At 44.0% G+C, this 22,715-nt stretch overlaps 1 protein-coding gene across 4 annotated transcripts in view; it reads left to right on the top strand.

Moving 5' to 3' along the window:
• PTPN7 (protein tyrosine phosphatase non-receptor type 7) overlaps positions 1–22,715 on the top strand; it is a 39,500-nt gene that overhangs the window by 4,230 nt on the left and 12,555 nt on the right. For all 4 annotated transcript variants that reach the window (XM_033919281.1, XM_033919278.1, XM_033919279.1 and 1 more), the window contains 5 exons: positions 4,927–5,018; positions 6,416–6,635; positions 11,746–11,929; positions 15,559–15,643; positions 19,813–19,889. In XM_033919281.1, coding sequence (XP_033775172.1) covers positions 6,505–6,635; positions 11,746–11,929; positions 15,559–15,643; positions 19,813–19,889 — 477 coding nt within the window. In that variant the 5' untranslated portion in view covers positions 4,927–5,018; positions 6,416–6,504. The remainder of the gene's footprint in view (positions 1–4,926; positions 5,019–6,415; positions 6,636–11,745; positions 11,930–15,558; positions 15,644–19,812; positions 19,890–22,715) is intronic.

Genomic DNA, 22,715 nt, shown 5'->3' with positions numbered 1-22,715 from the left:
TTGAAACTGGCGATTTCTATAAGGCTAAGAGCTGTATTACAGCCGGAGCCTTGAAGTTGCGTCGCGTTGCCTGCTGGAAAAATCTCCTCTGACGCAACTTCCTGTTTCCGGTTGCATCGGAGGAGTATTTTCTAGCAGGGAACCCGACGCGACTTCAAGGTTTCGGCTGTAATACAGCGCATAGCCTTATACAAATTGCCAGTTTCGCCACAAGAGAAGTTAAGAGGGAGGGAGGGAGAGAAATGCACGGCTGGCCGGCGGGAGGGAGCTGCTGGACCGCTTGAAGGATGCTGGGGGGGGGGTTGGAGAGGAGAAGACGCTGAAGGCGGGGACGGGGCGGTGAAAGGGAGAGCGGGGACAGTGACTTGACGGTGAAGGGGACGGCAGAGACGGGGACAGGGTGGTGAAGGGGATGGTGGGGATGGGGCAGTGAAGAGGATGGTGGTCCGGGGACAGGGCAGTGAAGGAGACAGAATTTTTCCCCATGTCTTTATTAGTTCATTAAGGGGACCTTTTACTAAGGTGTGCTAACTGATTTAGCACATGCTAAAGATTATCGCATGCTAAATGCTAACATGCCTTAGCATTTAGCATGTACTAATCTTTGGCATACGCTAAATCAGTTAGCACGCCTTAGTAAAAGGACCCCTTAGTTGCTTGCATATCTCCGATTCGCACACAAAGTTGGGCATAGAAATTTGAGCATTATATATAGAATCCAGGGGGAAACACTGATACTAGTAATAAATATCTAACAAATTAATGTTCCCAATACACAGAATCTGGGTTAAGCAAACATTATATAGTAGTGTGAAGCCCTTGGGAGAAATCAAGAGAGAGGATTAGAGAGTTGCACGGGGACAAAAATCCCACCCAGCCCCGCCCGTCCCCGCCAGGATCCTCTCCGTCCCCACCCATCCCCGCCAGGAATTACCTCCATTCCCGCCCGTACCCATAAAAAGCAGCAATTACTTCTGACAGGATCATCAATTCCACAGTTTCTTTTGTGTTTGCGCTGCTGTTTTCGTTGTGGAATCTCTTTGGTGGATCCCTTTTTTTATTTTCTGTTCAGGTAATTAACTTATAAACCCCCTCTTTTACTAAGGCTGACTTGTCCATTATATTATATGGACGAACCCTGCTTCCAAAGCCTTTCATCCACGTGGGAGTCCCGTAGGCCAGAGGGGGGTCCCCGTGGGAGTCCCGTGGGTTAGGGGGGATTCCCGTGGGACCCGCGGGATTCCCGCGATCCCCGTTCCCGTGCAGACCTCTAGAGAGGATGCAAGAAAGAGATCCAAAATAGAGTATTGAAATAGACACATAGGGTAACCGAGGCAGGAAGGATGCCGACTTTTACTATAAAAATGTCTTTCGTTAAAGCACATTCCACATACATTCAGATCACTGACATCTCAGGGGTTAGGCCTGCCCAGTTACTAGATAAGGATTCATCAGAACAAACCAGGTACTGGGGGCCGCAGTAGGCAATGGAAGATGTCTACAATATTCTGCCAAACAAAGGTTAAAGAAGCAGTGGTGTGCAGTGAGAGCATTCAGGGGATTCAGTGAATCCCCAGCTCTGCAACCCTAATCTAATCTAAGGCTTGACTTTATATACCGAGTCATCATTCTAAGAAAGCTCAACTCGGTTTACAATAATTAACTTAACAAATAAAAACCATAAAAAATAAGACTAAATTTCGGGAAATTAATTTTTAAAGTGTTTAGCAAATAAAGTAGTTTTTAAAGATTTGCGAAAAAATTGAAGTGAGCCGGAACTCCTTAAAAGCAATGGAAGATCATTCCAAAGTTGATGAAACTTAAAGATCAGAGATTGACTAAAAAATCTTGACTCCTTGAATCCCTTTTTTGGAAGGAAGAGAAAATTTAATTTGTTGGTTACCCTGCTGTTTTATTCTTATTTTTTGCTTACTTTTAGCTTGATGCAGTTTGATTTGTCGAGTGGGCAGCCTGCTCAACCTGTCAAACTGCATCAAACACAAAGTAAACCAAAAATGTTTAAAAAAAAAGCAGGGCTCTTGGGCTGGGGGATTCTCTGAACCCCCCTGAAGGCCCTGGCAGTGCTAATCTGGATTTGATGGGCTGAGCAGCATCTGCCTGTTGCCTGCTCAACCAATCAAATTCAGAGCAGTGCTCTCAGGGACTTTAGGTGGTGGGGCTGATCCCCTAAAGGCCCTAACCGCATGCCAATGTGAGGCAGTGATCAATCCAGCAATAGGACAGGAAAACAGATTGCCACTCGATGAACTATTGGGCTGACCTAGTCAGGCTATTCTTATGTTCTTAACTCACAAACAGCAGTACAACAGACATAAGCAGTGAGATGCCATGGTCTTTCAGCTTTTTGTTCCACACAGCATCAGACAACTATGGCCCCTGGAGAATGAGAAGTAGGAAGGACTAAAGAGTGCTTGGTTTGTCTCTTACCCCACCGCCCCAATGCCCCTGACTGCACTTCTGTTCTTTTCTAAAGCACTTCAGCATAGTCTTTAGGTGACAGGCCCTGTCGAGGATCTTGAGTCCCTTAGGTCTGGCTAACCTTGTGGTATATTCTGAATCCTATTCAGCAGGGGTGGCTTATTTCAGCCTTCCTTGGAAGGCCACCACACGTGATGAGTGAGTAATCCTAGTCATTTTACAAGGAGAATGAAGAGATGCATCATTCTATCTGTCAACTTAATTGCCTTGCAGGGAAGGGGGGAAGGGGGATGGAGAAGAGGAAGAAGAGACGAGAGAAAGCATTCTGGAACTCATTGTTTCTTTGTTTTGTGCTAGGAATTTGTCACTGTGTTGTCACTTTGCAATTATTGCTATAGGAAGGGAATAAAATTCCCAATAAAATAAGGAGCTAATGACGTACACGAGCAAGAATCATAAAAAAACAACAACCACCTCCCCTCCCCCCCCCCCCCCACCCCAAAGGAACTAGGAGGGCAGTCCTCTGTTTTCAAGTTTTAAATTAAGAACATAAGAATCGCTGCTGCTGGGTCAGACCAGAGGTCCGTTGTGCCCAGCAGTCCGCTCAAGCGGCGGTCCTTAAGTCAAAGACCAGTGCCCTATTTGAGTCTAGCCTTACCTGCGTACGTTCTGGTCCAGCAGGAACTTATCTAACTTTGTCTTGAGTCCCTGGAGGGTGTTTTCCCCTATAACAGCCTCCGGAAGAGCGTTCCCATTTTTCCACCACTCTCTGGGTGAAGAACTTCCTTACATTTGTACGGAATCTATCCCCTTTTAACTTTAGCGAGTGCCCTCTCGTTCTCTTCACCTTGGAGAGGGTGAACAATCTCTCTTTCTCTACTAAGTCAATTCCCTTCAGTATCTTGAATGTTTCGATCATGTCCCCTCTCAGTCTCCTCTTCTCAAGGGAGAAGAGGCCCAGTTTCTCTAGCCTCTCATTGTACGGCAGCTCCTCCAGTCCCTTAACCATTTTTGTTGCTCTTCTCTGTACCCTTTCGAGTAGTACTATAAAAAAGACATATAGGACCTGATATTTAACTGGACTAGCTAGGATATAATGTGAAGCGCTAGCTCTGGTTCTTAACATGGGTCCCCTTTTATCAAGCCGCATAAGGGTTTTTTTAAAATAAAAAAAACCCCTTACGTGGGTTGATAAAAAGGGGGCCTTTATTTATATGCCCCCTTTTACTAAGCTGTGGCGGAGGTTTCTACTGTGGCCCAGAGCGCTAAATGCTCCAATGCGTAGAATTCCTGAGTGTCGGAGCATTTAGGGCCACGGTAGAAACCTCTACCGTGGCTTAGTAAAATAGGACCATCATCAACAGCCACTGAATATTAATTTAACCAGTGAATATTTTTATTTTTTATTTTAATTATTTATATTCCATGTGGATTACAAATTATTCAGGTACTCAAGCATTTTTTTCCCTATCTGTCCCTGTGGGCTCAAACTCTATCTAATGTACCTGGGGCACTGGAGGATTAAGGGGCACTGGAGGATTAAGTGACTTGCCCAGGGTCACAAGAGCAGGGCAGGATTTGAACCCACAACCCCAGGGTGCTGGGGCTGTAGCTCTAGCCACTGCACCACACACTCCCACTGGTCCTTAGCCATTTAAAGTTAAGCCAGTTATTTATCAAGCATAATTTTACTTTCAAACAGTTTTTATTGAAGAAACAAAGTGAAACAACTATATAATATATATTCATTACAAATAATTTCACCAGTTTTGAAAATTCAAATCCATATATTGCATTAAATACTATCATTCCTCCAAATATTTTATAAGACAAATCCTATTCCCCCCTTTCACCCCTCCCCCCTTCCCAATTCCCCGTCCCTCCCTTATATGAGTGTCGGAGCAGTTACCACCGCTGTCAGCGCTAAAACCCGCGCTACGCATTGGTAAAGGAGGGGGTTTAATTTTATGTCTATTTTAAGTGATATTTTATTAAACTTACTGTAAACCGTTCAACCAATTGTAGATAAACGGTATATCAGAAACCAATAAACCTGGAAACTTAGCTGTCTCTGCAGGCTGAGGCTCATTCCTCCAATGTGTTATTTTACTGTGCTCTGCCTTCACCCTGAACGCCGGTCATTTCACTGGGCAGGAGGCACGCCAACCGGCGGTTTTGATCATGGGTCAGAGGATGAGGATCACCCCTCAGGTCGGAATGCTCTGTCTTTGGTCATCTTTGAAAATACCACATCACCAGGGAGGGAGGATGGGGGGGGGAAAGGCAGGAAGGATCTGTGACAAGGGTCCAGCAATCTGCTCACAACGTGGGCTGTTGCTTAACACGTTGGTTAAGACTCTTTCCTCCTCCCCCCCCCCCAACGGCTAGAAAAATTTCAGCTTTTTTTTTTGGGGGGGGAAGAGTTATATTGCTAGGAGAGAGGATGTGAAAATGTGCTGTAATTTGTCTGTACCTATCATACTTTAGAATCACTGTACTGTGTGATGGGCTTGAGGTCTGATTACAGAGGAGCCTGGTCTTTGCACAGAAGCAAAAGGGAACAGTCACCTGTTTTTCTGGTAAGAGCTCGTTGATGACCATTTATTACTGTATATTATGCGAGATGTTAGAATCACAGAAGTAGCATAGGTCAAAAGATGTAAACTTTAATCTGTCTTCTCAGATCTGAGCCTTTCTGTTTTGTAACTGTGCCTTTTTCTTATCTTCCTCATCACCCGAGACTGTCCTTCTCTATGCCCTCTGAACAGGGTTACTATATCTCTCCAAAAAAAGGAGGATGGATTGAGACATCTGTGTTTTAATTCCATTACAGTACTCCCCCGATATTCGCAGGGGTTCCGTTCTAGGAACCCCCGCGAATCTCGAGAAACCGCAAAACCGGTTTTTCATGGGGGAGCCTGAAGAGGGCAGCGGGAGGGCAGCAGGAGAGCAGCCAGAGCACTGTGAGTGCAGGAAATCACTCGCGATACGCTCCGACCGCTTCTTCCTGTACTAAGTCGGGCATTATCCAATCAGGAGTTGCGTGTCAAAGCAGCTCCTGATTGGATAAGGCCCGACTTAGTGCAGGAAGAGGCGGTTGGAGCATACCGCGAGTGATTTCCTGCACTCGCGGCGCTCCGGCTGCCCTCTCCTTGTCGGCAATTCGCGGTCAGAAAATACCGCGAATGACCGGGACCGCGAACCGCCGACCGCAAACGACCAGGAGAACACTGTACTTTCAATGGAAGTAAAACTTGGATGTTTCAATCCATCCTTTTTTTTCTGGAGCCATATATTAGCCCATACCCCTTAAGTCAAACTGGATGTAGAGAAGAGTCTTGAAATCTAGGGCAGATTATTTAAACTTTCTATACAGAGTAAAGACAGTTATTAGGACAGTTTATAAAGGAATTTGCAGAGGTAACTTAATACTTAGCTGGGGAGGGGCTACATATGTATACTCTTCCCTCAATATTCGGGAGTTAGGGGCAGAGCCGGCCCGCAAATATTGAAAATTCGCGAATAACTTTTGGGCTGACTCTGATTTACCCCCCGCCTCCTTCCCACCTTCCCCCCGGCATCCCGGACCTTACCTGGTGGTCTAGCGGTCTTTCGGGGCAGGATTGATCTTCCTACGCTCCTGCCCCGTGCAGATCACTCATCCAAAATGGCTGCTGTGAGTTCCTGTGGTCTCTTGAGACTACAACGGGAACTCACGACAGCTATTTTGTATGAGTGATCTGCACGGGGCAGGAGTGTAGGAAGATCGCTCCTGCCCCGAAAGATCGCTAGACCACCAGGTAAGGTCTGGGGAGGTCCAGGCGGCAGGTGGAAGGATTCCGGTTTTAGGAAATCGCGAATAATCAAAATCACGAGTCCTAAAATCACGAATTGGGAGGGGGAAGTGTAGTCCCTAGTCGCCTCTTCCTTTGCTACACATGTGTTTGATGGTGTTTTCTCATCTCCTCTTCCCCAGACACAATTAATTGGGATGGATTTATGTTGATATTGTCGACCCATTTTTCTGCTCATGCCTCAGTCAGAGGCCTCCTGCATTAATGCAGTATGGTCCAGTGGTGCTGGATTTGCTTCTCAAATCACATTGCCGAGCTCCCGAACTGGGCTTTAGGAACTGATATGGATCACCCCGTTTCTCAGTTCTCCTCTATCAAGAAGCATGCGTGTCTCCAGGAGAGGTAAGTGCTAGAATTACCACCTCATCCAGGCCAGCCCCAAACAGGTTTTACCCTAGTGCAAAAAGAAAACCATTCTCACAAGATACCAAGAGAACAGGAGAGAGTGGGAATGACCAAAAAGATAATCAAATCAGAACATCAACTGGAGAGTCCCAAAAAGTTTTCAAAATAGATTCTATTATTTTATTTTCTCATGGACCTCAGTGGTACCGTCTGCATGCCACTAAACTTTTTAGAACATGCAGAGCACTGGCACCCCCAATCGTCATCGGTCCCTTATAATTCAATTTTCTTCTCATTAATAATTTATATATATTTTAGATTTTAAATATATCGGTACTTATCTTATGCTACGCGGGTGGGGGTAAGCACTCCGACGTAGGCTACGTTTCGCCCCTTAGGGCTGTGTCAAGGAAATCCCCCTGCAACAAATAATTTTACATAGTAGTATCGAATTTACACAGTAGCTTTGATAGAAATAACATAGATCATTAAAGGACAATCTTATTACTTTCTAGGTTACCTTAAATCTATCTGCTCATGCTTCCCGCGTTAGAAATTCAAGACAGGAAACATGGCCGCGGCGTTCACACTTTTAAATAACCTAACTCCCTTTAGAACGTGATGACATCGATCTTAACGTAAAAAACACGCCCCCCCTTTTTTTTCGCCTCATATTAAGGTAGTCCATTCTACTTCGGCATTTAAACCCATAGGAGTCACTGAGTTCAAAGAATAAATCCATTTTTGCTCCTTAAAGTTCAGTTTACTTTTAGCGTCGCCACCCTCCCACCCTACACGAACCTGATCAATGACCCTCCACTTAATATCAGTAATCTTATGCTTTTTATCCCTCCAGTGTTGAACTAAGGGCGCTTCAATATTCCCAGTTGATGTTCTGATTAGATTGTACTTGGTGGAGGTCTGAAGATTGTAGCCACTGTTGATTTTTTGTATTGACAAAAAGATAATCAAACATACAGTCCCAGGATATGTACAGTAGATTCCTTAATAAATCAAACATACAATTCCAAAGCCATACATAGAGTTGACTGAAGACAGACACCACTGGTGTCTTAAATGAGCGACTGGCTGCTAAATGTTTTTAACATCACTGAGTCTTTTTCATTTATCTTCCAATCATGAATTGTATTTGTATTTATTGATTTATACCCCGCCTTTCCCAAGGCGGGTCGCAATAAAGTTCATACATAAACAGAATCACATACATTACAACAGTTAGAACATGAATAAAACATGTTACAAAGAGGCTACCAGCGCCTCGCATCGAAAAACTATAGATCAAGTCCTATATTTCATCTTACAGAAGAGATGTTTCTTCAACATGTTCTTAAAATTACTCAAACTTGTTTGCTGTCATAAATATGCCAGAAACTTTATTCTACTCCCGAGGAGCCACACACGAAAACACGCTAGCTCGAGACACGGCTAGCCGCAGCTGTTTCACTGTCGAAATATGTAGGTCCTCGTGAGTCACCGAGCGCCACATGCACTGCGGTTCATATGGCAGAATGCTATCCAACAAATGCTTCGATGCCTTATTGTGAATACAGAGATGCACCATGACCAGTAATTTATAAAGGATTCGATGTTCCAATTTTAACCAATACAATGATATATAGCATTCTGTCACATGATCACTCAGCAATATGGGTTTAGGAAGTTCCATAGTTTGGAACTATTATTAACATCGGTGGTAGAAATTCTGAGGGAGGGTCTTGATGAACATAACTCGTATTGTGTATTGTTGCTTGTTGTTTCAGGCGCTTTTGACACTGTAAATTTAGACCTACTACTTTTGAAAATGAGTAAATTAGGAATTAGTGGTGAGGTTGTGTCATGGTTTCCATCCTATCTGTTGGGTAGATCGTTTGTAGCACAGAGCGGACAAATGATATCAGGGATAAAAGGAGTTAAAAAAAAGGAATGCCCCAGGGTCTGCCTTGTCAGCCAGGTTGTTCAGCCTATATGTGGCTACTCTAGGAAAAAAAATCATGTGAGTGAGGGGTCTATTATAGTTATATGCGGACGATATTCTTTTCTTTTTCCCTATTGAGAATGGAATGATGGAAGTTGGTGAAGAGCTGATTAATGTACGTGAAGTCAGTGAATGATTGGATGAGTGATCATGGATTACGATTGAATGTTGGGAAATCTGAAGTGATGATAGTGAGTAATGATCAGGCTGAGAACTTTCCAGCTGAAATTCAGGTTCAAGGTTAGAACCTGAAAGTAAAAAGGGAGATGGTGATCTTGGGTGTATGTTTAGATTACACTTCCCCCTTCCTATTCGCGGTTTTGACGTTCGCGGTTTCTATTATTTGTGATTTTTGCTCCCCCCCAGACCCTCCCTGAGAATCGCTCATTGTGGCAGCTCGCATTGAAAAAAAATGGCCCTGGGACTTGGATTGGAGTGAGGAGGGAGGCGTTCGGAGGAGGAGGGAGGCGATTGGAGGCGGAGGGGGGCGATCGGAGGAGGAGGGAGGCAATTGGAGGTGGAGGGGAGCATTCAGAGGAGGAGGGAGGCGATTGGAGGCGGAGGGGGGTGAATGGAGGTGGAGGAGGCGAGCAGCCGCCCCAGGAGCACGGACTTTACCTGGTGGTCAAGCGGTGACGCAGGCAGGAGTGATCTTCCTACACTCCTGCCCCGTGCAGAGCCGTGCTGTGAGTTCCTGTGGTCTCACGAGACTACAACAGGGAGTTTTACACTGTGAATGTTTTACATTGTAAACCGGTTAGTTATAGGTAGTTAAAAAATTTTAGAAATAAATAATAATCGAAACAGAGTTCGAACAATCGCATTCTGGGCTACCTGCAGCGCACTCATTGCTTTATAAACCCATGAGGAAGGCTGATTAGCTGAAACATTAGCTGGATAGGGTTAGGGTCTATCTTTAATCAAGTCTATGTGTGGCTTTGACATTGTTTGTTTGCTCAATAAGGGATACAAAAGAAAAACAAGCAGGAAAATATATATTTATGAATATACTTAAGGGAATAATCCCCATGGGCCAGTCTCAAATAAAGGCACATATAATGAAAAGCTCCAAAATATAAAATTGGTTAAAGAGACTTCAGTACTGGGGGACTGTTCTAGGTAACAAAAGCAGTCCCCCAGTACTTAACCCCGCATGAATTTAAAAAAAACGTGAATGCGGTTTTTTGTCTGTCGAAAGGCAGGAGAGGGTAGCTGGAGCGCCGGCGGGTGAAGAAAATCACTCGTGATCTGCTCTGACGGCCTCTTCCTGTAGTAAAGTCGAGCTACTCCAATCAGGAGCTGCTTTGACACGCAGCTCCTGATTGGTGTAGCCTGACTTTACTACAGGAAGAGGCAGTCGGAGAAAACCGCGAATGAGCGAGTTTGCGAATCGCGAATTCGCAGGGGAACACTGTAATTACATGTGGTGGTGAAAAAATTGGGGGGGGGATAATTTTCTAAGACGTGTTTTCAAAAAATTTTTTTCAATAGTTATAATATATTTTTCATACAGTGGTTTGGATGGAAATTAGGATCAGTTTTGGCTGATCGATGTTAATAAGAATGAAGAACAATGCTATTCATGCTCTTACTACAATTTAGCTTGTTTCATAGGGGAGGTGTTATTAATATGTTTGAGATTTAGAATTGAAAGACAAAGGAAAAAAACTGCAGTGGTGTTGTACAAGATTTCATGGTTTTTCTTATAAACAACCCAGCTGCCAGATCAAGGACCAACTTTCTAAAGTACGCAGGTCTTGCTCCATAGCATCCTGAAGATTATAGCCGTTTACTACATTGCATAGTTTGGCGTCATCAGCGAATAAGGTTACCTTGCCCACTCCTCTTCAACATATTCATTAGGGATCTGACTCAAGGGCTCCAAGGCAAGGTAACCTTATTCGCTGATGACGCCAAACTATGCAATGTAGTAAACGGCTTTAATCTTCAGGATGCTATGGAGCAAGACCTGCGTACTTTAGAAAGTTGGTCCTTGATCTGGCAGCTGGGCTTCAATGCCAAGAAATGTAAGGTCATGCATCTCGGCAACGGAAATCCTTGCAGAACTTACACCCTGAATGGAGAAACTTTAGCCAGGACTACGGCAGAACGAGACTTAGGAGTAATCATCAGTGCTGACATGAAAGCATCCACTCAAGTGGAGAAGGCTTCATCTAAAGCACGGCAAATGATAGGCTGTATCAAGAGAAGCTTCGTCAACAGGAAACCTGAAGTCATGATGCCACTGTACAGAGCCATGGTGAGACCGCATCTGGAATACTGTGTTCAATTCTGGAGGCCACATTACCGTAAGGATGTGCTCAGAGTTGAATCGGTTCAGCGGATGGCCACCAGGATGGTCTCGGGGCTAAAGGGTCTCCCGTACGAAGAAAGACTGAGCAAATTGCAGCTCTACACTCTCGAGGAGCGTAGGGAGAGGGGAGACATGATTGAGACATTTAAGTACATCACGGGACGGGTAGAGGTGGAAGATGATATCTTTCTTCTCAGGGGACCCTCGACCACAAGAGGACATCCGCTCAAGCTCAGGGGAGGGAAGTTCCGTGGAGACACCAGGAAATACTTCTTCACGGAGAGAGTGATTGAGCATTGGAACGAGCTTCCAGTGCAGGTGGTCGAGGCACGCAGCATCTCAGACTTCAAGAACAAATGGGATACCTATGTGGGATCCCTACGAGGTCATGCCAAGGGATAGGGTCACTAGGACTGAATGAGCGGGTCAGTAGAGTGACAGTATAATTACAATTATTCTTTAGGGGGTCAGTAGATTTAAGAGGGTGGATAAATAGTGTGAGCAGACTTGATGGGCTATGGCCCTTATCTGCCGTCATCTTTTTATGTTTTTATGTTTCTAACCAATTAGGAAGCTGCTATAATCTGGGTTGACCATTTAGAAAAGTGTCTGTATTAGACAGTTTCTGGTTGGTCATGATTATTGGACACAGAAGAGCAAACTTAACGTGTCAAAACATAGAAGTCTTGCATTTGTTTTCACCGAGTTTTAACACCTCACGATAAGCATACTTGAGACGCAGTTATTCCTTGCTGTGCTATATCCTGTTCATACCCACTCACCTTTCTCCTTGGCAGGAGAGGTTCCAACGTGTCCCTGACCCTGGACGTCAGCTCCCTGGGAAATGTGGAGCCTATCCTGTCTGTTTCTACTCCCCGGGAAATCACTCTGCACTTTCTGAGGACATCAAGCCAAGTTCTGTCCAAGGAGAAGCTGCAAGAACGAGCCAAGAACTTGAAGGCCCTGGAGGAGGAATTTTCTGTAAAGTAGTTTCTTGTTTCATAGTGTTATAGATTTTCTATTGAGCTGGCTCTTCCTGCTACCACTACAACCACACCCCCCCCCTGCTTTTACTAAACCGTGTTAGTGGTTTTTAGTGAAGGAAGCCACGCTGAATGCTCCGTGCTGCTCCCGACACTCATAGAGTTCCTGGTAACCCTATCCAAAATGTCCAGCTGGCTAGCTATAACTCCAGATGAGGGTTGAGAAGCATTTCCCTAAAGACACAAACACACGTTTCACCTATGATGTCTAGTTTTATGTATCTTCCCCGCCAGGGAGACAGAATCTGATCATGATTCAATCTGATTTCACTTTACTTCCTGTGTAGCTGATCAGAGCCTATCAGAGATCTATTTTTCATGGCCTGTCTCCTCACTTCGTCCTACCCATCTCACACCAAAACATCTACTAGAAACTTCCTCTTTTACTCAGTAGTGATTGCTGGAGGAATTTCTCAGACCTATCATAAAATGAAGTTACGAAAATACGCTCGCTAAATAGAGCAGAGCCCATTAATAAGAAATCGAAACTAGCAAGAGATCCTTGATGATTAATTAGTGGCTGCTTCTCAACTGATTCTTATCAGCAAGGTATCACACATGAGTTATATTATACTCTCTCCTAAGGTTACCAGATTTTGTAATGCTAAAATCCAGACACCTGGCCCCAGCCCCACCAAGTTCCACTCCAGTCCCCCATTTTCCACCCCAGCTTCGCCCCCAAACCTCTTCCTCAAGCTTAGAGCCATGTCTGGAGGGCCTTCGAGCATGTGTAATAGAGAATGACACAGTGACAAAATTCGTCACCGTTCCTGTCCCCGCGGATAACCGATGGAAATAATCCCATGTCATTTTCTAGTGTCTATTTCAACCTCGGTCCTTCTACACCAGCATTCTTCAAAGCAAAGCTTGCGGGTCAGTGGTTGTGGCCATTCATACTCTGATTCTTATGTGAGCCAAGGATAATGAAGCCATTGTGACATCACTGATGTGATTGGCTCTTAGGCACTGGTGGAATGAGGCATTATGACATCACAATATCTGCTCTGGATACCAGAGACTGTCATTCTGAAGTGTCTATTTCAACCTCAGTCCTTCTACACCAGCATTCTTCAAAGCAAAGCTTGCGGGTCAGTGGTTGTGGCCATTCATACTCTGATTCTTTCCTCTCTCCTTAAAGAATGACATGAAGATGGTTTCCCGCGGTTATCCGCGGGGATGGGAACGGTGATGAATTTTGTCACCGTGTCATTCTCTAATGTGTAAGTGTGATGTGATGATGTCACACACATGCACGCTTGTGCGTGATGTCATCGTGTCACGCCCAAGCATGCTCGGAGGCCCTCCAGATGTGGCCCCAAACTTAATAACCCAGATGAACTGCTGCATTTAAAAAAAATCCATCTGGACATCCAGCCAGTCTTCTAAAAAGAGCACATGTGTAGGTAAATCTGGACGTCTGGTAACCCTACTTTTTCCTTTCCTTTCCTTCCCTACCAACTCTTATTCAAACCCTGCTATGCATGGCCTTTAGCTTTGCTCCATTTTAGTCAGCTCTCATCAAGCAGTAGCCATCCATAATTTTCCCATATCCTTCCTAAGTGGAAGCCAAAAACTGTATTCCTTTCCTGTGGCCTAGAATGCAAAACATAGCCAAGCTACTTGCAGTACTAAGAAGCAAGTGCTTTTCTTTTCCGCCCAGACCTTGACGTTGAAACTAAGTACTCCCCCACCAATGCCACACTAGTCACTAATTCATTATTTAAGACAGCTGCATCCTGCCTAGGGTTACCAGATGTCTAGGAAAACCCGGACATGTTCTCTTTTTAGAGGACGGCCCGAGTGCTCGGACAGATTTCCAAAACCTGGCAGTTTGTCTGGGTTTTGGAAAGCATGAGCTTGGAGCCATGTCTGGTGGTGGTGGGGCGCCTCTGAGCATGTGCGGATTTGACGCAATGATGTCGCATGCATGCGTGCAACATTATTCGGAGGCCCTCCAGATGCGGCCTCGAGCTCAGGGAAAATGACGAAGGTTTGTGGGGGAGCGTGACTGGGGGCAGAACAGGGCGGGGCCTGGGACAGAACAGGGAGGGGCCAGGGCATGGCTGGGGGCGGAGCCATGTGTCCTCCTTTTTTACTTTAAAATCTGGTAATCCTAATCCTGCCTATCAACTAACCTCTAGGCAGCACACAATAAACACAGTAAGTACTGAGCCACAAGACTTGGCAATTCAGTAGATATTTTCCTGTCATAATGCACTTAGATATATAAAAAGCTGCAATTAAAGTCTTGCACATAAAGGGGGCTGAGGGTGATCTGATATTCATCGTGATAAACGTTACACAAAATGTTCCTTTACAAACTTGATAAAATTAAATGACTTCTGGTTGATATTCAAAGTGATTTAACCAGCCAGAAACGGCCGCTGACTGGTTAAATCACTTGTTTGTGACTATCCGATCATTTTCAGTGACACTCAAATGGTTATCTTTGCTGAAAATGTGTAGTTGGTGCCTAAATGAAAAATGTTAGGGGTGTTTTGGGGGCAGAGTCAGCATTTGGCCACTTAAGTTCCAATATTAAGAACTTAAGTGGCCAGGATTAGTGCATACATTTCACCGCAGAAATCACAGTCCTATCCTTATGTGCTAGACCAGTGTTTCCCAAGTCGGTCCTGGAGTACCACTTGCAGTGGTGTAACGAGGATAGGAGGCACCCAGGGGGGGTGAAGCCCTGCTCTCCACCCCCGCTCTTTCCATGCCAACCACTTCTGCTCCTTCCTCACCCCCGCTCAAAACTTGCTCCCTCCCTTCCCACTCCTATACACATGTCCTACTGCACTTCATACCAGTTTTTTAAAATACTTTATAACTTTATAAAAAAAACAAACAACAAAAACTGGTGTGAAGCACAGTAGTAACTTTTTAACTTTGGAGACTTATAACTGGGACCAAATCAGTTTGGAACGTCCTTGAACAACTGCAGGCTTTTGACTCCTGATGCAGGCCTTTTGCCGAAACACGACTCATATCGAGTCAGTTTGTGATATTAAATAAAGCGTTCCTACTTAATTAAGCGATGCCTGGCTGTCTTCTTCTACTTAATTCCACTGGTTTCGTCGCCTTTGATGTGTCGTTTGTTGTTTGGAACTCTGAGGAAGATCTGTTTTCTTCTCTTTTCGTCCGTCCAGGGATAGAGATGACCAGGAGGATGAGTGCATCTACAATGATGCAGATGGGTAGATTGGATTGGCCAGAAGAGAGCCTAATTTGGCAACAGCTAGCATGTTGATATGTGTACAAGCCCTCCTCGAGCAGGTTTTGGCACGAGAATGGTCTTTGTTCTATACCATGGGTATCAAAGTCCCTCCTCGAAGGCCGCAATCCAGTCGGGTTTTCAGGATTTCCCCAATGAATATGCATGAGACCTATTTGCATGCACTGCTTTCAATGTATGCTAATAGATCTCATGCATATTCATTGGGGAAATCCTGAAAACCTGACTGGTTTGTGGCCCTCAAGGAGGGACTTCGACACCCCTGTTCTATACCATGTAGAATGTTGAGCCTTCATTTCTGTTTAATGGCTGGCTGTCTTCTTCTCTGACAGAGAATTCCCCCCAATTATGTGAATTCAGAAGAACTCGATATTCCTGGACGAGCCTCAAAGGACAGATATAAAACCATTTTACCAAGTAAGAATGCTTCTGCCTAACACCAAGGGTGGGTTTCAGATTCAGTCATTTAACTGGCTATGGCACACCACATAAAGATAGGAATGACTTTTATGTGGTCATGTTTTAAGAGGTTACTTTGGTCACTGACCATCGGCACTTAACCAGCCAAGTGCTGACTCCGCCCCCAGAACACCTCCCCCAAATAGTTTCAAATTCATCACTAACCAGATATTTTTAGCATCACTATCCAATTAAATGTCTCTAAATACAGCTGATTAGCCCGAACGAGCAATTTAACTGGAAGGGAGTTAAATCGCTTTGAATATCAATCCCCATAATATATATATATATCTAATCTAATCTAATCCTTAGGTTTGTATACCGCATCATCTCCACGTTCGTAGAGCTCGACGCGGTTTACAGTAGGAGAAATAGGAAGGAACTACAACAGAGGGTTAGAGGTAGAAGTGTGAAGAAAATTTAGAGGACTTGGGATGCCAAGATATAAGAGTTTCCTTGATTCCTAAGTTGGAGGGAGACTTACCATATATATAAAACTAGTTTATTTGAATTTGATATACAATAGTGGCAGTCAGGTTCTCCAAGGCCAAGGAAATTCAAGAGCCAAAAATTAGCAGGAAAGGTCATAGCTACAGTGTTATGGGATCAGGAGAAGGTGTTGTAATGACTGACTATCTTCCAAGGGGCCAAACAGTTAATGTAGAATACTAATATAGCTTGCTGTGCCGATTAAAGGAGGCATTGAAAGAAAAAAGGAGAGGGAAGCTGCGGAAAGGAATTCTCTTTTTGCAAGTCAATGCACCTGCTCACAAAGTTGGCAAAACGATGGATGTTTTGACGCACTTGAGGGTTTAGTGCATACAGTGGCGTAGCGAGGATAGGAGGCGCCTGGGGCGATGGGGTCTCCCCACACCTTACTTTAATGAAGCCCTGGTGGTCTAGTGGTTTGGGGGGGGCAGGAACAGACCCCCACTCATTCCTGCCTCGTGTGCTGCTCCAATCCAGGATTTCCCACAGCAGCCTCACAAGATTGCCATGGGAAGACCCAGCAGCCATTTTCTGTTTGGAGCCAGCATGGACAAAGGACTCGCTGACCCATATGGCAGCACATAGCATGGCCACTGGGGCAACCAAACTGGTTTGTATCCTTAGGCAGTGATAACAGAGGCAGATTCAGGAATGGATGAGGAGGCCAGACATTCGCTGACATTATAAACACTATCAGTCTCACAGAAAGGAAGCACCTCTTCCTTCTCAGACCTAGAGGACAATAAACAAGTCATTCATGAGTTGTTAAAAAGAGAAACCTCCTCCTCCTCCACTGCCAAGACTCGGGGAGTAGGTGGAAGGAAATGACAGAGATGAGAACATCCTTATCTGCTGCTTGTGTAGTCTCACTCACTGCTGTGCCACCGCTGTTGGTGCTAAACTTCCATATGTCCCACCCTCAGGAAACCAAACCCCAAGAAGATAAAGAATTTGGCTTCATTTTGGGCAGAGAACGCCACCTATCAGTGGCAATCAGTTAGGGTTACCATACGACTCCGGAAAAAGGAGGACAGATTGAGACATCCGGGCTTTACTTCCATTGAAACCCGGATGTCTCAATCTGTCCTCCTTTTTTCTGGAGCCCTATGGTAACCCTGCAATCAGTGCATCAGATACAGGGTTAAATGTGAGATAAACAAGTGCGATATTATCAGTCCCCTTCGGAGAATGCCTGGGCCTGTGCTTCTGTATCAGAACGACAGCACCCCAATGAAGTGATGGCTGCTTTCACACGTCACAGATGTGATTGCATGGCTTACCCAATTCCAGAAATAAATTTTAGGCCGGTCCTGGAATTTTGACAACACCACCCTGCATCATCAGGGACGTAATTTGGAAACCAAGACTGGCCTACAATGTTCTTCCTGGAATGTGGTAAGTTAGGTTGAGGAGAACGTGTCGGTAACAGTCTCAGAAGAAAAGAGATGCCTGTAATATGGTTTCCGTGTCCTGCAATTAATATACAAGGCACAGTTGCTAATTATTACTGTACACTGGCCTGCACTGTCTGTACAGTGGTCGTGGGGATTGGGCGGGAACGTGGACCAATTTTTTCCCCGTGTCATTCTCTAGTACTTGCCCCCTGAGTCAGCTCTGCTTAGGCCAGAGCCTATCAGCTCAGTCCTTGGGACACATAGGAGACAGATTGCACACAAAGGAGGCAATGTTGCAAATCGATCTCATGCATATTCATTATGCATATCTTGAAAATCCAAGTGGCTGGGTACTTCCCAAGGACAAGGTTGAGAAGCACTGACTGATGCAGAACTTGTTCTAATAGTTACTCTATAACGGAAATTGACCACGATCCTAAAGACTGGTTTGCTCCTTTTAATTTATAACATTTTATTGAAGAAATCCAGTAAAAATACAATAATATAATACAATAAATGTCATTACATTTAAATTCACCATATTAATTTCCATCAAATGTCTTTCGCTTCTTCAAAATATATTTCCAAATTACCCATTACAACTCTCAGTACCCTCCCCCTATTTTCTTCCCCCCTTCCCTTTCCCCCTATTCACCTCTCCCCCCTTTCCCCCATTATTTTTAATTATAACATTCTAATAAATGAATTAAACAAAATACAATTCAAATAACTCCACATATGTTACTATCATCTCCCTATTCCCACCCCGACCCTAGAATGAAAGGTGACATCAATTACCAAGTATTAAAAATGCAATGAACAATTTTAAAGCTTCAATGTAAAGTATTAAGAGTCAAAAAACAAAAGGAATTGACCCCAAAATATCCACAAAGAAGAAAATCCAGAGAAAATCAAAAAAACTCTGTGGAGTGACGATGTTCCCAAATGGACTTTATTTGAAAGTGTCAAAGTTCCAAAGATACACTGAAATCATCCACATAAAATAATTCCATCCACATAAAAGTAAATCATCCACATAAGAGCCTTAAAGGATCTAGTCCGCTAGGGATACAGGACCCAACACGGTCCGCGTTTCGACAAAAAGTATTCTTCAGGGGTCCCTGGGGGTCCTATAAAGGGGAGTACGTGGGAAACAATTGTGTGGTGAGCCGGAAGTGAGACACTGCTTGTGTTTGCAACATTCTAGAGCTCAGTTTGTGATGTCATAACGCCTCATTCCACCAATGCCTAAGCTCCATCCTCATCTGCACAAGCCTCAAACACTTTAAAATCCTAAGAAGCAAAAAACAAAAGGAACTGACCCCAAAATATCCACAAAGAAGAAAATCCAGAGAAAACCAACAAAAACTCTGTGGAGTGACGATGTTCCCAAATGGACTTTATTTGAAAGTGTCAAAGTTCCAAAGGTACACTGAAATCACCCACATAAAATAATTCCATCCACATAAAAGTAAATCACCCACATAAAATAATTCCATCCACATAAAATAATTCCATCCACATAAAAGTAAATCATCCACATAAGAGCCTTAAAGGACCTAGTCCGCTAGGGATACAGGACCCAACACGGTCCGCGTTTCGACCAAAAGTCTTCTTCAGGGGATAATTCTTTGTACATAGGGATCCCAAGTTTTCAAAAATAACCGAGTTCTTCTAGGAAATTTACAAACCTCCCAAACCTCAAATAAAATTAGGGCTTGGTACATTTCCTCCAAACTAATCTGTAATCCTGTTTCTTTGCTAGCGACTCTTCTTCTAGTGACGCAACAAGGACATCTGAGTTTCGAGTTAGATCTTTTTGTCATTCTCCCCCTCCTTTACAAAGCTGCGCTAGCGTTTTTTAGCGCCAGCCGTGGCGGTAAGAACGCTAAGCATCGAGGTTCTTACCGCCTTGGCCAGCACTAAAGAACGCTAGTGTGGCTATGAAAAGGAGGAGGGTCTTATCTTGTACCTGTTTAATGATCTCAAGATGATGCCAGGCATGAGCAAATTTTAGGGCAACTTTTGAATGCATTAAATAAACTAGCTTTTTCCTGTTTTTGCTTTTGAACTGTAGACTGGCATCATCACGCTCTCCAATCTTCCCACTGCTCCTGCCCCCACCCTCTCTAATCTCTTGCATGGGTGTCAAAATGTTGAGTCTTGTCCTGGGTGACACAACTGTGCAATTATGACTAAAGAAGAAACACATGAAGCTAATGCCTCTCTCTGTGTATTTTAAAGATCCTCAGACCCGTGTGTGCCTCAGCAGAGCTGAAAGCCAAGATGACAGCAGTTACATCAATGCAAACTACATCAGGGTACGTTGCAGGTGAATGCATGCATAACATATCCAAAATCTCCTTCTCCTAGCCAGCAGCTAGTTGGGCTAATATACTGTTCAAGCATCAGCTCCTTTCTTAATTTAAAGGGGACAAGTGGACCTCAGAGTCCCTACCCTAAAAAAATATCCTGCAGCAAAGTAAAAGCTGAAAATGTCAAAATTATAAATATGGTGGAGTTCTGTGAAGGAAGTGGGGGGGTCAGTAGAGTGGGCAGACTTGATGGGCTATAGCCCTTTTCTGCCGTCATCTTTCTATGTTTCTATGAAGGATCGGAACTGGGCAATCTTAGTTGCTTTCTAGGTGACCATTCGGGTCTTTGTCTGCCGTCATTTACTATGTGAAAGACGCTGTTTATTCTCGGTCTGTGCCAGAAGTGCAGATGTTCATGCTCATCTATGGGAGCAAGAATCTGAGGGACGGATTCTCTAATATCACCAGTATAATCCGATGGGTTGCTGTAGCGGCTGTAAATCTTACGATTAAAAAAAAAAAAAAGAGCCATTCTCAAAGAACCACGCCTGCAAATGAGGTTCGTGTAGGGTTGCTGTGATCATATGACTGGACCGAGCAGTATACCTGTCATATATCCACACCCCAAGGCAACTTCTAGTCTTCTCTAGGTCTCTGTTAACACAAAATATAAAGGGTTAAACAACAGTTCTTAACAAATGACCAGGTCTTTCTGACCTCCTGGTCATCCCGAGGTCTTCAAGTTTCAAGTTTTATTAGGATTTTATATACCGCCTATCAAGGTTATCTAAGCGGTTTTACAATCAGGTACTCAAGCATTTTCCCTATCTGTCCCGGTGGGCTCCCAATCTATCTAACGTACCTGGGGCTATGGAGGATTAAGTGACTTGCCCAGGATCACAAGGAGCAGTGTGGGGTTTGAACCCACAACCCCAGGGTGCTGAGGCTGTAGCTTCAACCACTGCGCCACACACTCCTCTCCTCCCCGGATTCCTCATTCTCCCTGGACTCCGTCCCTCCAGGTCTCTCCTGAGTCCTTCCTCCGACCCTGTATTGGCCCCCCCAGGCCCTCAGCATCTTCTGGTGCCATTCACCGGTTACTCTGGCGGTTGCCACCAACCCAGCCGGTCCCTCTGCCGGATGCTCCTTAGATCTTGGCCAATGCTCCCGGCATCTCTGGGGTCCTCTCTGATGGCTTGGGTTGGAAAAGGCATCAATGGGAACTCCACTAACTTGGAACATGAGGACGTTACTGGCCAGACTTGACAGTAGATATTTTGCAAACAACAGGATGGTTGGATAGGCTGGAGTGAGCTTAGATGGAAACTTGCAGAAGTTGGAGCCAGGTGGACTTTAGTTTATGGCCCAGAAATATCAAAGAAGAGACAAGTTAATTTAATCATGTATTTTTAATAAGAATAACTAATGGGCAGACTGGATGGACCATTCAGGTCTTTATCTGCCGTCATTTACGATGTTATATTGATGTGCCTAGCCAATGTAAGTGCCATTTTAATTGACTAATAGACTAAATCAGCACCAATAATTGGAAATTAACACCTCATAATTGGCATTATTTGGAAGATAGGCGCCAAACTTGGTCGTTAGTTCGTGGGAGCTGCTACTGAATATTAGCGGCTAGCCCTGATCAAGTGATTTAACCAGTCAGCAGCTGGCTATACTGTTCTGAATATTGGCTCCTACATATGTGCCCTAAAATTTGGAAGATACCATACCATAGAGTTTCTTATACCTCATAATTATCAGCAAGGACTCATTTGCGGCTTACAATAAGATTAATAGGTATATCAGAAACATCAAGGATCATGGTTATATTGAGGATAGTCCTGGGTTACAGTGAGTATAGGTATGTTTTTAGCGATTTCCTGAATTGAAAGTAGGAAGGGTTCTGTTGCATTACATATCAGGGTAATAGATATATTTTTTTATGAACCCGATCAATTGCAGTTTTTTCTAGAAGGTAAAGCAACTATAAGAATTCCAGAGACTTCCATGGAATCAGCCAACCAGGCCATTAGTTAATTGACTCCAACTGAACTCTGTAATTTGATTTAATTTAGTAATATTTCCTGGAATCCAACTACCCTTGGAAGTGATTGATTCTCTCTCCTCAAAATGTGGACTTTAGTCATAGTCATTTGTGTGGAATTATTTTATAATTTGTATTATTTGTTTCAGGTTTTGGGATTGTTATATTTCCTTTCAAGTATTGATTATTCAACTTGTAAAAGCATAAATAAATAAATTAATTAATTAATTAATTAATTAATTTTTAAAAAGAAAGTAGGAAGGGTTCTGTCACTAGGAGGCTGGAAGGCAGTTCCAAATCTTTGGGCCTTGGATTTTGAAGATAGACTCGAAAAGTGATCTTCTCTGGATATGATGTGAAGAGGGAAAAAGCAGTTTGAAGCGTTGGATCGTTCTCAACTTGTAGAAAGAATGCATGACCTGAATTGTCCCCATATACAGCCTTGTGGACCATACATGCAATTTTTAATTGGATTCTGCTCTTGACTGGCAACCAGTGTAGCTTTGCCAATAGCGAACTGGCCCGCTCAAACCGGATCTTGCGAAAAATCAGTCTAGCCACTGTGTTCTGGAGCAATTATAACCTTTTAAGACCTTTAAGACCTGGGACATTTCAGTACAGTTACAATAAACATTGTGAAAGGGTTGAACATTGGCAGCAGTGATTTGGGGAAGGTGCTTCCTGAAGTCTTGATGTTTCTGTAAAAGGAAAACAGCCAAGATTTTTCAGGACGGACATTGCAGTGCCACATCTGTTGAGAAATGGCAGGAGCTTCCAAAAGC

This window comes from Geotrypetes seraphini, chromosome 13 (assembly GCF_902459505.1).
Source record: "Geotrypetes seraphini chromosome 13, aGeoSer1.1, whole genome shotgun sequence".
Taxonomy (NCBI): Eukaryota; Metazoa; Chordata; class Amphibia; order Gymnophiona; family Dermophiidae; genus Geotrypetes; species Geotrypetes seraphini.
This window is presented reverse-complemented; position numbering and strand designations above follow the sequence as displayed.